This window comes from Lissotriton helveticus, chromosome 1_1 (genome assembly GCF_964261635.1).
Source record: "Lissotriton helveticus chromosome 1_1, aLisHel1.1, whole genome shotgun sequence".
NCBI lineage: Eukaryota > Metazoa > Chordata > Amphibia > Caudata > Salamandridae > Lissotriton > Lissotriton helveticus.
Window position 1 is genome coordinate 1,593,588,294 of NC_136057.1, and position 15,651 is coordinate 1,593,603,944.

The 15,651-nt window shown below is 45.1% G+C and overlaps 1 protein-coding gene across 2 annotated transcripts in view; it reads left to right on the plus strand.

Annotated features, from left to right (window-relative positions):
- ESPL1 (extra spindle pole bodies like 1, separase) overlaps positions 1 to 15,651 on the plus strand; it is a 588,475-nt gene that overhangs the window by 521,902 nt on the left and 50,922 nt on the right. For both annotated transcript variants that reach the window (XM_078687592.1, XM_078687600.1), the window contains 2 exons: positions 11,883 to 11,998; positions 12,134 to 12,217. In XM_078687592.1, coding sequence (XP_078543718.1) covers positions 11,883 to 11,998; positions 12,134 to 12,217 — 200 coding nt within the window. The remainder of the gene's footprint in view (positions 1 to 11,882; positions 11,999 to 12,133; positions 12,218 to 15,651) is intronic.

Sequence of the window (15,651 nt, forward strand, 5' to 3'; positions counted from 1 at the left end):
CTTCTCCTGAGAGCTTGGTGATTCAGGCTGCTTGTTCTAAGAAGTCGGTTGGTGCTTTTCCGCATGTGCCTGGCGACAAAGAGGCCAGGAAACAGGATCAAGTCGCCAAAAAGACTTTTTCTTCTGCTAGTATGGCATTAAAATCATCTAATGCCACTTGCCTTATGGGTAGATATGTACATGCACTCATGGACTCTATGCGTTAATTGATCCCTAAGGTTCCGGAGGATAGCAGAAAAGACTTTGAGGAAGTTTTATCTGACTCTCAAGCGGCAGCCCGTCAGGTCATACAAAGCGGCCTCGATACTGCTGATTCGGTGGCAAGAATCATGGGCACAGCGGTTGCCACAAGGCGTTCGGCTTGGTTGAAGTCATCTGATTTTTCAGCTGATGTGCAGTCTGCTTTATTGGATTTGCCTTTCGATGGTGAAGGACTTTTTGGAAAGAAAGCTGACACGGCCTTGGAGAGATTCAAGGATAGCAGAGCAACCGCTAGATCTCTTGGCCTTCAGATCAGAGGTTCTACAACCAGGAAATTCAGAGGGTTTGGTCGCTCTTCCTTTCGTTCATATAGACCAGGTCAACAGCAGCAGCAGCAAAATACCTTGTATAGGTCATACAGGGGAAAGCAGAGAGCACGTCCTCGAGGACGTCAAGCCTCTTTCTCCTCCACCTCCTCCAACCCCCCAGCCACGGAAAAGCAGCCCTAGATCCGCCATTCAGGATCATGTGGGTCCGGTGGGGGGTCGGCTTACCCACTTTCTACGGGATTGGGAATCGGTTACATCAGATCTTTGGGTTCTCAATCTCGTAGAAAATGGGTATGCCCTTCCCTTTCGGGAATTCCCTCCAAATTACCCTCCTTGTCAGGGATATTGCTCAGAGGAACACCTGTTACTCCTTCAGGAGGAAGTTCAAACTTTATTGAGAAAAGGTGCGATAGAGGTGGTTCCGGAGCAGGAAAGGGGTCAGGGATGCTACTCCCGGTATTTCCTGTTACCCAAGAAGGATGGCAGGCTTCGTCCAATCCTGGATCTCAGGATCTTGAATTTTTATCTAAAGCAGGAGAAATTCAAGATGCTCACCCTTGCTCAGGTTCTTCAGGCTCTGCTGGAAGAAGACTGGATGGTGTCGCTCGACTTGCAGGATGCGTATTTTCATATCCCAATCCTGAAGTCGCACAAGAAGTATCTCCGTTTTACGGTGGGATCGCAGCACTATCAGTTTGCGGTCCTTCCGTTTGGTCTTACTACAGCACCTTCAGTCTTCACCAAGGTGATGGCAGTGTTGGCGGCGCGTCTCAGAAGATCAGGGATTCCTGTATTCCCTTATTTGGACGACTGGCTGATCAAGGCACAGTCGTCAGAGAGAGTGCTCCATCATCTGCAGGAGACAACCCAGTTGTTGTACAGGTTGGGTTTTTCGATAAATGTACCCAAGTCTCACCTGGTGCCCTCCCAGCGCAACCTGTTCATAGGTGCTGTACTGGACACAACTGTATGTCGTGCATTCCCTCCCCTTCAAAGGATTCACGACATACAGGAAATGATTCCTTTATTTTACAATGGAGCGGTTGTTCCAGTCCTGAAGGTCCTTCGCCTGCTCGGTCTAATGGCTTCATGCATTCTGTTGGTCAACCATGCACGCTGGCACATGAGGGCGCTCCAGTGGTGCCTCTGCAGGCAGTGGTATCAGCACAACGGAGATCTCAGGGAGTCAGTGAAGATCTCCAGAGAAGCTGCGGCGGATCTGTCTTGGTGGGGCGTGGAAGGCAACCTGTCTCAGGGGAAGCCTTTTCAGCTGCCTCCTCCGGTGGCCACAGTGATAACTGATGCATCCACTCTAGGGTGGGGTGCTCATCTGGGGGATCTGGAGATCAAGGGTCTTTGGTCTCCAGAGGAAAGGTTGCTTCACATCAACCTTCTAGAATTGCGGGCGATACGTTTGGCGCTCAAGGCCTTCCTCCCTTCCCTTCGCGGTCGTTCGGTTCAAGTCCTGACGGACAACACGACCGCGATGTGGTATATCAACAAACAGGGAGGAGTGCGGTCGCAGTGTCTCTGCAGAGAGGCTCTGCGTCTCTGGTCCTGGGTTCAGGACCATCAGATGTGTCTGATGGCAAATCATCTGGCCGGGGTTCTGAACGTTCGTGCAGACAGTCTCAGTCGGCAGTTCTCTGCCGACCACGAGTGGAGGCTTCACCCAGAGGTAGTTCACGACATCTTTCGGATGTGGGGGACTCCTCGGGTGGACCTGTTCGCCACTCGCGAGAATGCTCACTGCCTGTCGTTCTGCAGTCTCCAGTTTCCGATGCAAGGAGCCTTGGGGGATGCGTTTCAGTTGAGTTGGAGAAATCAACTCCTTTACGCGTTTCCTCCCATACCTTTGATTCCTCGGGTTCTGAGGAAGATCCGCCAAGACCGGGCCCAAGTCATATTGGTCGCCCCGGACTGGCCAAGAAGGGTGTGGTATACAGATCTTCTCCACCTCTCCTCTCACCCGCCGCTCCGTCTCCCTCTCAGGGCAGACCTCCTCTCTCAGATGGAGGGGCAGGTTCTACACCCCCACCTCCAGACATTACACCTTCATGCCTGGAGATTGAACGGGGCAACCTGAATTCCTTTTCCCTCCCGCCTGACGTTGTGGATGTCATCTTGTCAGCCAGGCGTGACTCCACGAAGTCCATTTATTCTTATAGATGGTCAAAATTTGTCATGTGGTGTGGGGAAAAGTCTATTGACCCTTTGAGAGCCCATTTGTCTGATGTTCTCCAGTTTGCCCTTTCTCTGGCGCAACAGGGGCTTGCTGTTGCCACAGTGAAGGGCTATCTTTCTGCGCTGTCGGCATTTCTCTGCTTGCCTGACCAGCCATCTCTTTTTAAGTCTCCTGTGGTTTTAAGATTTTTGAAGGGCCTCACAAATAAGTTCCCTCCTTCTCCTTTCATTGTGCCTCAGTGGGACTTAAATCTTGTCTTGACTTTTCTGATGGGTGCTCCCTTTGAGCCTCTTCACAAATGTCCCATGAGACTTCTTACTCTTAAAACAGTCTTCCTTGTTGCAATAACCTCGGCAAGGAGGGTAAGTGAGCTTCAAGCTCTTAGTTTCAAGCCCCCTTTCTTGACCATTCATGCTGATCGAATGGTTCTTAGGACCAGGGCTGATTTTCTGCCTAAGGTGGTAACTCCTTTCCATTTAGGACAGTCCATTACCCTACCTACCTTCTATCCTACCCCTCACCCTTCTAAGGAGGAAGAGAAACTACACCGTCTGGACCCCAAAAGGGCGGTGTCTTTTTACTTGGACAGGTCTAAAGACTTTCGTTTGGATGAACAGCTCTTCATTGGGCTTGCTGGCTGCAAGAAAGGAAGAGCGGTCCATAAAAGAACCTTGTCGAGATGGATCGTCCTCTGCATTAAGATCTGCTACTCTTTGGCCGGTAAGGAACCTCCAGAGGGTATAAGGGCTCATTCAACTAGAGCTAAATCTTCGACCTCAGCATTGGCTAGAGGTGTGCCTGTTGAGGATATATGTAGAGCGGCAACTTGGTCTTCCCTCCACACTTTCGCGAAGCATTACTGCTTGGATTCCGAAGTGAGGAGGGACGGCCACTTTGCGCGTTCTGTCCTTCAGGGTTTCCTGGTTTAGAGGAGTGGACACCCTCCTCCGGGAGTGGGGACTGCTGTGGGACTCTATTCACAAGGTGAGGAATCCACACGGCAGATGTATCTATCAGAAGAACAAGTTACTTACCTTCGGTAACGCTTTTTCTGGTAGATACAATATCTGCCTGTGGATTCCTCACTGACCCTCCCGCCTCCCCGTTGTCCACTCTTCTATACCAGAGTTACTGTAATGTAATGTATATATATTTTGCTGTCATGGAAACGTTTCTATTGCTTTCCTGCATTTGCTTTACACTGTGTGTTTTGCCCTTACTATTGTGTACTGTGTATACTGTATACCTTTCTACTGTCATTGGTCCGTCCGCGTGCCTCGATGGCACGGAAAAAAGGGCGGAACTGATGTCATCACGCCGGCGTGGGCCTGTTATAGGCGTCGGTGACGTCAGCGGAGTCGCGAGCGATGTCGTGTCTCTATGACATCCGAGTCCACGTCGGCGCGAGGCTACAAAAAGAATTTCCGAATGTTGCTGACGCAAGGGGATATTCACAAGGTGAGGAATCCACAGGCAGATATTGTATCTACCAGAAAAAGCGTTACCGAAGGTAAGTAACTTGTTCTTCTACCATGTTCCCTGAGTCTGCTAGGATTATAAACATGTAACAATCATGCAGCCCATTCTATCCTATCGGGAACAGGTAGCCTTGCAATAGTGAAAAACTAAATGGCTGTAATTCACTATTTGGACATGCCACACACATCAGGGCTTGTCCTACCTTATACTTACAATGCACGCTGCCCTTGGGCCTACCATAGGGGTGACTAATATGAAGAAAAGGGAAGGTTTAGGGACTGGCAGGTGGGTGCACTTGCCCAGTCAGAATGACAGTACCAGTCTGCACGCAGGCTCTGCAATGGCAGACCTTAGACACATTTTACAAGGCTGCTTCTGTGGGTGGCACAATCAGTGCTGCAAGCCCACTAGCAGCATTTGGATTTACATGCCCTGGGCACACTTAGTGCACTGTACTAGGGTCTGATAAGTAAACCAAATATCCTATCAGGGAACCACTAATCAATACATCAATTTGCAGTAGGGAGCACTTGCACTGTGGCACTGAATAGCAGTGATACAGTGCCCAAAGCATCTAACACCAGAAAAACACATGAGGCAACAGCAAAACATGGAAGGGAGACCTACGCCAATGGTGCCAGGTCTAACACACATTGAAAACAAAGCTATGGCCAAAGCATCAGGCCATTTTAGTTTTGTTTCAGCACATCTTTCTCAGTTTTCCTTTAAAGATACCATTGTATCTTTCCACTAGGCCTGCAGCCTGTGGATGGTGCGCATCATGAAACCTTTGCCTTATCTGAAAAGCCTTTGCATAACAGGTTCATCACTTGGCCAATGAAGTGTGACCCATTGTTGTTCCAGAGAACTCTTAGCAAACCAAATCTTGAAGTACTCCTTCAGGAGTACTTTTGCAGTACTTAGGGCTGTTTTATCTCATAGAGGGTAAGCCTCCACCCACCTACTAAAGGTCAAAACCCCCACTAAGACATACTTAAGTTTGCCCACTTTTGCCATTTCTATGAAATCCATTTGCAAGATTTCAAAGGGGAAATCTGGAGGTGCAAAATGGCCTGTCTGGACTAGGGTGCAATTTCCTGGATTATAAATAGAGCATATCATGCATCTTTTGACAATGGACGCTGCCACCCTGAGAATTAGTTTATTGAACTATACTTGTTCTAATGTTGCCACTATTCCTTTGGCACTAATGTGAGCCGGGCTATATGCCATAGTAACAATAGCGTTAACATAACAATTAGGAGGCGTCCATCTTTGTTTTTCTGACAGATCTATCCAACATCCGGTATCATCTAATCTACCATACATATGCCACGCCTCTTTCTCTTCCATGGTAGCTTCCTGTTGTATCTCTCTAACACATTCTAAGGTATTGTTAAACATTGGTACTTCAGGGACCCCTCTAGCTGGTCCTGTAACATACATTAAACTATATTCAGATCTGGCTATTTCCTTGGCTGTTTCATCTGCAAAAGCATTTCCCTGACCTGCCTCATCAATAACCTTTTTATGGGCACTGCCTTTAACAATGCCAACTTTTTTGGTAATATCCGAGCATCCAATAACTTTACTATTAATTCCCCATGTTGTGGGTTAGTACCATGTGAGGCCAAAAAGCCTCTTTCTTTCCTTAATCGCCAAATGAATGGGCAACACCAAAGGCGTACTGACAGTCAGTATAAATATTTACAATCAGATCTTTACTCAATTCACATGCCCCTGTAAGGGCAATTACTTCTGCTTGTGCTGACATTTGTGGAATTTTACATTACTCTACCACTGTTTTCAAAGTGGTGATGGCATTTGCAGCAGTTTGTGTACCATCCGGTAATTTGAAACATGAACCATCCACAAACCACTATCCCTGTGGGTCAGATATGGGAGTATCTGTTAGGTCTGCCCGTCCCTTTGTCTCTTTTTCAGTCATGAACATACAATCATAGTGCTCTTCCCCTGAATCACTGGGGAGGGGTAGCATTGTGGCTGTGTTCAAAACATTGCAAAATTTCAGAATGATATTTGGTGTAAAAAGTGTTAACTCGTACCCTGTGAAACGTGCACTGGTCAGGTGCTGGGTCTGAGTTTTGTTTAGTAGCACATCCACAGCGTGCGGTACCAAACTGTCAAATTGTGACCTAGAACGTATATTTCAGATTGTCTGACTGCAACAGCAGGAGCTGCTACTGAGCGCAAACAATTAGGCAAAGCCTTAGCTGCTGGATCCAATGTGGAGGAAAAATAAGCACAAGGTGTACTCCTCCTCCCCTCCCCCATGGGATTGTGTTAAAACAGACCACAGCCATCTTTCTCATTGACAAACAAAATTCCTTAGAATAATCCGGGTTACCCAAAGCAGGTGCATTGCATAAAGCGTTTTTTAGTTGTTGAAAAGCATGCTCTCACTCGTCGGTCCAAGGGAGTGGGTTACTAATATTCTTAGATGTTAGAGGAATCAAAGGTTTTGCAATTAGAGACATTAGGTATCCACTGCCTGCAAAAGGAAGTCATACCTATAAAGGTGCGAACATCAGATTGGGTCTGGGGATGTTTAATTTTCTGTATCAAATCAATTTTGTGGTGCAATCTTCTTCCCCCCCCTTTGACAGGAGGTTACCTAAATAGGCAACCTCCTGTTGACAATATTGAATTTTAGGTAAGGACACTTTGTCCTAAGAGTGCTAAATGATGTAACAAATTAACTGTTGTCTCCTTGCAACCTTCCTCTGTATCTGAGGCAATTAATAGATCATCAATATATTGGAGTAATACAGAGCCTTTTGGGGGGTAAAAAGATCTAATTGTTTTTTCCAAAGCTTGACTATATATACACGGCTTTCTGTATACCCTTGAGGAGCGTGCATAAATTGGAGGGAACGCCCTTGGAATAAAAATGTAAAAAGGTATTGACTTCCTTTAGCAATGAGCACACTAAAAAAATATTTTTTATAAATCAAGCACAGTAAAAAATTTGTCTGAAGACTGAGTCGTGGTAAAAATAAAATTCATGTCAGGAACAGGCTATTGGGGTTACTGCAATTGTATTAATAGCTCGAAGGCCAATCAGTAATTTATATTTATCAGGGATTACCTCTGGGGTTTTTTAAACATCAGGAAGTATAGGACTATTACGTGGGCTGCCTTCTGTTTCTTTTATTATCCCCTTATGTATTAAATAAGAGAACCTCTTTGAGACCTTCCTCTCCCTCCTGAGATATCTTGTATTGAGGAATGCGGGGTGAGGGAACCCCTTTTTTTATAGTGATACTATGGGATCTATGTCCATTTTACCAACATTATCTCCTGATGTCCAGACTGTTTTATCAATTGCCTGTAATTCAGGTGGTAGGTGAGTAAAATCTTTAATTGTAAGACATTTGTTAAAATTATCAGAAGCCATTGAGATAAAGACACCATCAGGAGAACAGTAAATGTTAGCATTCAGTCTTTCCAATAGGTCCAGGCCTAATAAGTTCTCAGCACAATTTTTTGTGAGCACACATGGGACAGAGTGGTGAAGGGACCTATAGTAACATCTAGTTTTGGAGACTGGGCTCTGGATGGGGATACCAGAGAATCCCACTGATGTATTCATTCTGCCGGAGAGGGGTGCCCCTTGAAATTGGTCAAGAGCCACAGAGGTGCGAGTGGCTCCTGTATCAACAAGGAAGTCGCATACTTCCCCTTCTATATCCATGGTGACATATGGACCTGCTTGATTGACCGGAATCATGACCCTATGTCCACCATTTCCGTTGCTGTCCTTTTGTCAAAACTCAGAGGTATTGTAATTAATGTCCGTAAAATCTTCAGTATAAAAACTTCTGTTAACTTGTTGACTATCAAAATCATTCTGACGTCTGTTGTCATTCTGACTGGGTGAAATCTTGCCTATTTGTGCCACCTCTCCCTGTACCCCTTGGCACTGAACTACCTCTTCCTCTTGCCACAATTGCTTGGCCCTGTAGGCTAGGGCATTTATCCTTCCAATGACCCTCTTGAAAGCAATAGGTACACTGATTTTGGACTAATCCTGATCTGTGTTGCTGCGCAGGAGCTGATGAGGCTCTGCTGGCCCCTCTTCCACGTCCATCTCCCCTCACATTTCCCATAGCCCTTTGTCTTCCCCCTGTCTGGGAATGCTTGCTGTAGCAAAACCTTTGTTTTTAATTCTTTCAGTTTCTTATTCTTTTCTTTATTTATTTCCTGGTACTTCTCATATGTAGCCATTACCAAAAGATCTGCAGGTTCTGAAGTTGGCCAGGTGCTCTCGGATACTGTAATCCACTCTCCCAATTCTTTCATCAAATTATTCACAAATTTGTCAGCAAACATTCTTTTCACCGTGACAGTTGCCAAATCCTGACCACTATGAGCCCTGAATATTTCCTCCATCCTAGTGAAATTGTCTGAGACTTCTTCTGTAGGTTTTTGTTTACAAGCTGTTATTTTATCCCAATTTACATCTTCCCTTGGTATAATACATAGCAATTTAGCAATAATAAGATCAGGTAAATCAAATAGAAGTTGATCTGGTCTGTCTTCTGTGTCAAGATTTTCAAAATGTACCCAAGCATGCCCAAAGTGCGCTATATCATGTCTACGTATTCCATTCCATATTTCTCTGGGGAGTAAGGCATCAACAATATAGATCCAAGTACTTGAATGTCATTACACATAACTTAGTAGCTGACTAATGCTTCATAAATCCACTTTGGGTTTTTCCTAAAGTCTGGCAAATCTTTTTTTATTGCCATTAATTCATACCTACTCCATGCAGTATGAACTAATTGAGGAATGTGATTCTGAACAGAAACACCAGCAGCAGCAGGGGCTGCTAGAAGGGGGTGTATTTCCCTCATGGGATATTCCCCATTAATTTTTTGATATTTTCTACTAACCTTAACACCCCAATGCAAACCATTTTCAACAGCTGGTGGGACATCTGGGGAAGGGATCATGTGACCTTGTGCATCATGCCACAATTGTAACACCTCATGTGGGGTATTTTTATTTCACCATGTCCACCAGTCCTCTATCCTTTTAGTCATATATTGAATGAGTATGTTTTGCTGAAAAACCTCAAAACTATGTACAGTTGACATAACAGTATTCATGGTGGCATTATTGGTCATCCATCCATCTATGAGCTATCATTTTTAACTCTTCTGGATCAGCTCTCTGTAATCCATATCTAGTATTAGGTCCGACCTTCCTATTCCCACTCTTAACTCTCAAATCACAAAAGTGCTTGTGATTCACAGGGTGGGGTACCTACAAGCGTATTTCCAGCAGATTGGAATGCAAGAGGGTTTTGTGAAGTCACTAGCCTTGGTAAAAAATGTACCTGAGGGGTAGTCCCCACATTTGATACAGGTATCTCTTGTCCTGCTTGTGACTGCTGTTGAACAGCAGACGGATTAAGTATCGGTCTGGGTGGGACGGACAGTTGCTATCTGGTAATGGGGCAGGAAGAATTGGTACATTTGGAATGGGTACCAGAGATGCATTTCCCTGATGACCCATCTCTAGTGGTACATTTTGTGCTTGTACGGCAGGTATGGGAACCTCTGGGACATATGGTGTGCGATTCTCTAATAGTCTCTCTAATAGCTCATCCTTGTCCACATGTTTCTGGTGTTACATATGTCTTGTTAGTGGTCATTCTAAAATCCCTGTCCATACCTTCAATACTTTCAGTTTGTTTTAATTGATCATATGCTTTGGCTTTCTGCAGCACTCCCTTTTTCTGTTCTTGTTCTTTCTCTTTTTGTTCTTTAATTACTAACATTGTAGCATGTCTTTCCCATTTATTAAAACTGTCCCACATTGCTTGTCTGACCTTTTTCTCAAACAAACATTGCTGCAAATATTGAATTTTTTCCAGATCAAATGAATCGTTCAGCGGTCATCTCAAATCCTTGTTTTCCTTAGTATATCAATGTTCTAGTCTGTTCCACAAATTCACACCGGTCTCTCATATTTTGGCATCATCTTCCTTGTAGTACTACCCTCAACTGGGACTGGTTAGGAGTCCTAACTTTACTACTACTAAATACCTTCTGTGAATACCAAAAGTAGTAAGTTAAGGATTTTATCTCAGATTAGTTCTGTGAATCGGCCCCTACATTTTCAAGATAAGTAATCACAAACCATCACTAATTGCAAATTGAATGGATAAAAGGGTGGCTTTCCATCTCAGAAGCACAAATGATTAACAAAGTGTAATTATTCTCACAACCACTCTTTACTTTTCCAAGGGCATGGAGAAAAAGAAGAATGTACAATGTCAGGATGTACATGGAAAATTCCGCAGACAACGTTGTACAAAGTCAGGTGGATTAAAAAAAAAAGTCTGCACATATGTTCATTTTCTATAACCTTTTCCTCACTCTGAGGCCAGAAACATTGGGTGCTGCAGAGGAAAGTGTACACACTTCCTCCAACAGGATGGCTAGTGATTTTGAATTTCAAGGCCAAGGTCTTCAAAGCCCCTGCCACCTTTTTTAAAAAGCCCTGTAAGCCAATAAGGGTAGTCTGGACTTTCTACATAGTGTACCTCATTTTGGTTCACTCCATAAAAAGCCAGCTACCTATAATGAGTTATCAACCTTGTGGCTTGTGCTGCGTAATGTTGTATGCATAAAGCCAGTGCATACAATCATACTGGGTGACTAGCCAGCCTATATAGGTGTCAGCATCTATTGCTGAATTGCTCATTTCCAGCAAAGGTTGACGTGCTGCTGTTTCTGAAAAAGTGTCCACTGTTTAATGAGCTCGAAGGTGTGGTATTTGAGTGTTCTTTTTCCTGTTCATCTGAAAACTGTTGGTGCCTTAGAGCTAACCACCTCTTTTTACCTCTGTCCTTCATTTACTTCAGTGCCAATTGTGAGTAGTCAGCCAGATTCTTCAAACTACTGTGTTGCATGGGTACATTGCTGCAAGTGATGACAGTACTTAATTTGTGTTTCCAGCTAATGGTGAAAGAATTAGATCTGTTTTTCACGAGAAATGTGTGTATGTGGTAAATTGTTGGATTCTGCTGTACTAAATGATGATTTTACCGAAGTTTTCGAAAATTGCAAATGTTCTACACATGGCAACATGCAATCATGATGGTTTATGCAAAATTTAGAATTGTTGAAGGTAATTCCGGGAACAGTGTTCTATAGGTGTTTTTAGCAGTGACAGGATTTGCGTTGACACTTAAGCAATGCAGATGATTAATTCAATGATGCGGAGACTGAGGTTAGAAAACCAGTTATAACTGAAATGAGTGCCAGTGCGATACTAGTATTAGCACATGCAGGTTGTCTTAGGCTTGTTAGGGAATCCTAAAGAAGGTTACTTGGATTTATACTGCCAATCAGTAAAAGCAGTATTTAATTTAGTTAATCGCCAAATGTTGGGCAAGGCTCAACATGGAACTAATTTTATTATAAGATCCAAATTTTAAAGGAAACTAGCCAGGTTCAAAATAGTTGTGTTCTGGCGACAAAGGAGTGCACCATTGGTACTCTAAGTTAACGTTACATTGTAGTTCTTTGGGCCATGTTTCCATGCATGCTAACTAATCAATGGTGAACAATCCGCTTTAAATAGTCTGCCACACCATTTAAAATTTGCCACTGGTCATTTTTGCCCATGTAATATTTTTGTTATATTTCCAGTATTGTCCTCAGTCTGCCTTCACAAAAGGAGTGAATCCTGACAGCACCTATTATGTCTTGAATCCACACGCCAACCTTCCAGGGACCGAAGAGCGCTTCAGGGACTGGTTTCAGAGGTTGGTAGGCAGTTCTTTCTGTTTGATCTGTACTTGTTTTTCATATTCCTTTCTTTTTATGTTCATTTCTGTTAGAGTACAAATCTGCAACAGACTGGCATTAAGGCTCCCTAACCTTTCTATAATCTCTTACAGTGAGTCCAAATGGAGTGGCGTCACAGGGAAAGCTCCAACCCCTGAGCAGGTCCAGGCTGGGTTAACCGAGCACGATCTGTACATGTAAGTTTTGCACAACTCTAGGACTAATGCTAGATACATTTGGGTTGCACCAATTTTACAAGCCAATTGTTTGGGCAAAAGGCCCTTCTGGTAGTGGCTAGGCAAAACGTACGTTCTGCTGATTACGTTTTTTTAACTAGGCACAAGCATCATAATGAATGAATTGGAAGTCCTATGGCTGAATTTGCAGTGTCAAAAGGGCATATTTAAGATATTAAAAAAAGATTACCGTTGTTTGATAGACCCCCCTTGTAGGGCCTGTTTGTAATTCCTCTGTATACTGAAGATTACTTCAGATCTGAACTGAGCAACGCCAATAATAGACCCCGTAAACTCTTTGAACTGGTCAAACACCAATCCAACAAACTGGCAAAAACACCGAAATAATCCCCTATATCTCTAATATCGTCATAGGAATTCTCCTATTTCTTAGCTGATAAATCCACAGCTTTAGAAATTGAACTCCGTATCGCCTCCTACTCATATCCCCTTCCGGACCCGCCCCTTTCCCCGCTCCACCCCTCTGGTCGCTCCTAAAAACCAAACCCGCTGGTCCAACTTCGAATATTATGACGAAGACTACTCTCCAAAATACTCTCCACCCTAAAACCTAACAATCACTTTAACGACCCGCTTCCTTCCAAATGCCTCACTGCTGTCTCTCAATCCATTGTTCCTTGCTGGACTGCAATAATAAACGCCTCTGTACAACAGGGATCGATCCAGGACTCCTTGAAAGCCGGCTAAGTCCTCCCTATTCTAAAAAAAACATCCCTGGATCCATCCTCCCCTGTCAATTTCAGACCCATCTCCAATATCCACTACTAGCCAAAGTACTTGAGAAATGTGTACAGCAACAAGTAAGTCAGCACATCAATAACTTCCACCTGCTTGGTGACTGCCAATCTGGGTTCAGACCGGGGCACAGCACTGAAACCACAATTCTCCACATTGTGGATGATGCCCTTCAAGCTCTAGACCAAGGCAAGACCTGCCTTTTAACCCTCCTAGATCTCTCTTCCGCATTCGACACGGTCAATCACGATAAACTTCTCGAACGCCTTAATCTCAGGATGGGTCTGGACGGTGCGGTCTTAGAATGATTCAGGTCCTTCCTCCATAATCGTTCCCAGAGATTCCTCATCAACTGCAACCTATCTGCTCCCACCCCATTCACGGTTGGAGTCCCCAAGGATCAACCCTGTCCCCCACCCTATTTAATCTTTACCTTGAGCCTCTCACTGAAGTTCTTCGTACCGCCAACATCTCATACCACATGTAAGTGGACGATACCCAAATATAGATCAAGATCTCTTCGCTTGAGGAGATCCTCTCCCTGAACATGACCCTGAAAATGACTGTCCAATAACCAACTAAAACTCAACGCAAAAAAAAACCTGAATTTCTCCTAATCCCCCCCCCCCAAAGCCAACCCCGAGATTCAGTTGTGGATCAAGGTCATTACAGCCCTAAACTGCCCGCTGACCATTGTGGACTCTGCCAAATCCCTGGGCATAATCCTAGACTGTAACATGAACATGCGGGACAACATCAACTCAATGGCTAAAGCAGCTAGATTCCACTTGAGCTACCTTTGGAAATTGAAACCTTTCATTGAGGCTCCAGACCTAAAAATGGCAGTTTAAGCTCTAGTCATCTCCAGACTGGATTATGGTTGCTCCACCCTCACTGGTCTACCCAAGATCTCCCTAGCACCCTTAAAAGCTTGCCTCAATGCAGCCACCAAACTACTCACCGGCACCAAGAAATTCGACCACATCTCTCCGCATCTGAAAGCACTGAACTGGCTCCCTAGAGACGCAAGAATTCAGCTGAACCTGGCAAGCATCACACACAAGGCTCTTTACTCAAACTCCCCTGCTTATCTGGCACAAAACTAGTGGTATCTGGAGGAAGCAGAAACTCCCAGTCCGCCAGCAACCTCGTACTCCAACCCACCTCTTCTCAGGAAAAAAGAACCTATAATAGGGCATTCACCAGGGCAGCACCCAGAATCTGGAACTCTTTCCCACCCGCCATCTGAAGAATCCCTTCTGTAGTAGGGGATCTGTGTATAGTCATAATCTAGTGAATAGTCCCGCCCATGTGCGTGGACCCCGGAGCAATCAAAAATAATCTCTTAAGCAGTCTTCTTTGCAGTCCTGCATAGACACTTAAGAGAAAATCAAGACAAATAATGCAGGCTAACACTTATAAGGCTACAATGGCCACCACTTCATCTAAACAGTGAAAAGGATAGCCAACAATGTCAGATTTTACACATTTTACCAAGTTTCCCTCATAGAGAAAACTCCCCTTCACCAAAATCCTCGAAATGATAGAGATGAAGGGTTGGACAGACAAGCCCCCATTGGCTGCCATTATGTGTCTGGAAAAGGGATACCGTGCCTTTAAGTAACTCTCCAGAGACCCTCAGTATCCCAGGATGCACAGCCAAAGTCATTTTACTTTCAGTTCTTTTTTCCGGCTCCTGCTAGCAGGACCCATGAGCATTGAGCTCTCCCTTTTTGGGTACATCTTCAATTTTTTGGGTACTTTTCAAGTGTTTTGAGTGTTTCACTTATCGCCTGGGGTCTTCCTCTTCCTTGTGCTGTGTTTTTAGCCAGTTTTGCCCACTCTTTCTGTCGAATATGCTAGCTTTATTCGACAAGTGCCCTGAGTGTGTCAGGAAGAAGGCTAAATCTGACCCCCACAGAGTATGCATACTCTATCTCCCTTCCTCCCATGTCCCTGAAGCCTGTGAGATTTGTCAATCTCTCCAGGAGGACCCTGCGTGACAGAGAGAAGATCTGTCTCTAAGGCCTGGAGCAGAGGAGACTTCAAGAACCAGGTGTGTCTGGGCATGGAGGGACTCCGTCATCGTCCTCTGCCTGTGCTTCGGCCTCTGGGGGGCTCCCCAGTCAGGAAAAGGCCCAGAAAAGGCACCGGTCCCGGTCGACGTCGATGGCTTCGGCGTCGAGAGGAATGAACACGATCTGTTCCCTGTCGACCCAGGGCTCTGGGTCGAAGCGTCGTCTACGTTCGACGTCGAGGGGAAGGACGTTGAGACCTCTGACGAGGTTGACCTCGAGGAATTCACCGGCGTCAACACATCGACGTCTGGATGAGTCCAGGAGGCACCGGCGCTTGCCGTCGAGGTCAACTCGACGTTGAGAGACGTCCACGTCGAGGAGAAGATAGTCAACGTCGAAGAGTGAATCGACGTCTGGACGACCGACGTCGAGAAGCAGAAAGGAGAGGAAGTCTACGTCGTGGAAGAAAGTCGACGTCGAGGAGGCGTTCGAGGGCCAGGACAGTGTCCTCTGCCTCAGTAGTCAGCCAATCTTCTGCATCTACGAGTCCCCAGTCGCGGCGCAGGCAGTCGGCTAACAAGAGGTCTGCCTCCAGAGCATCCTCTTCAAGGACCTGCGCAG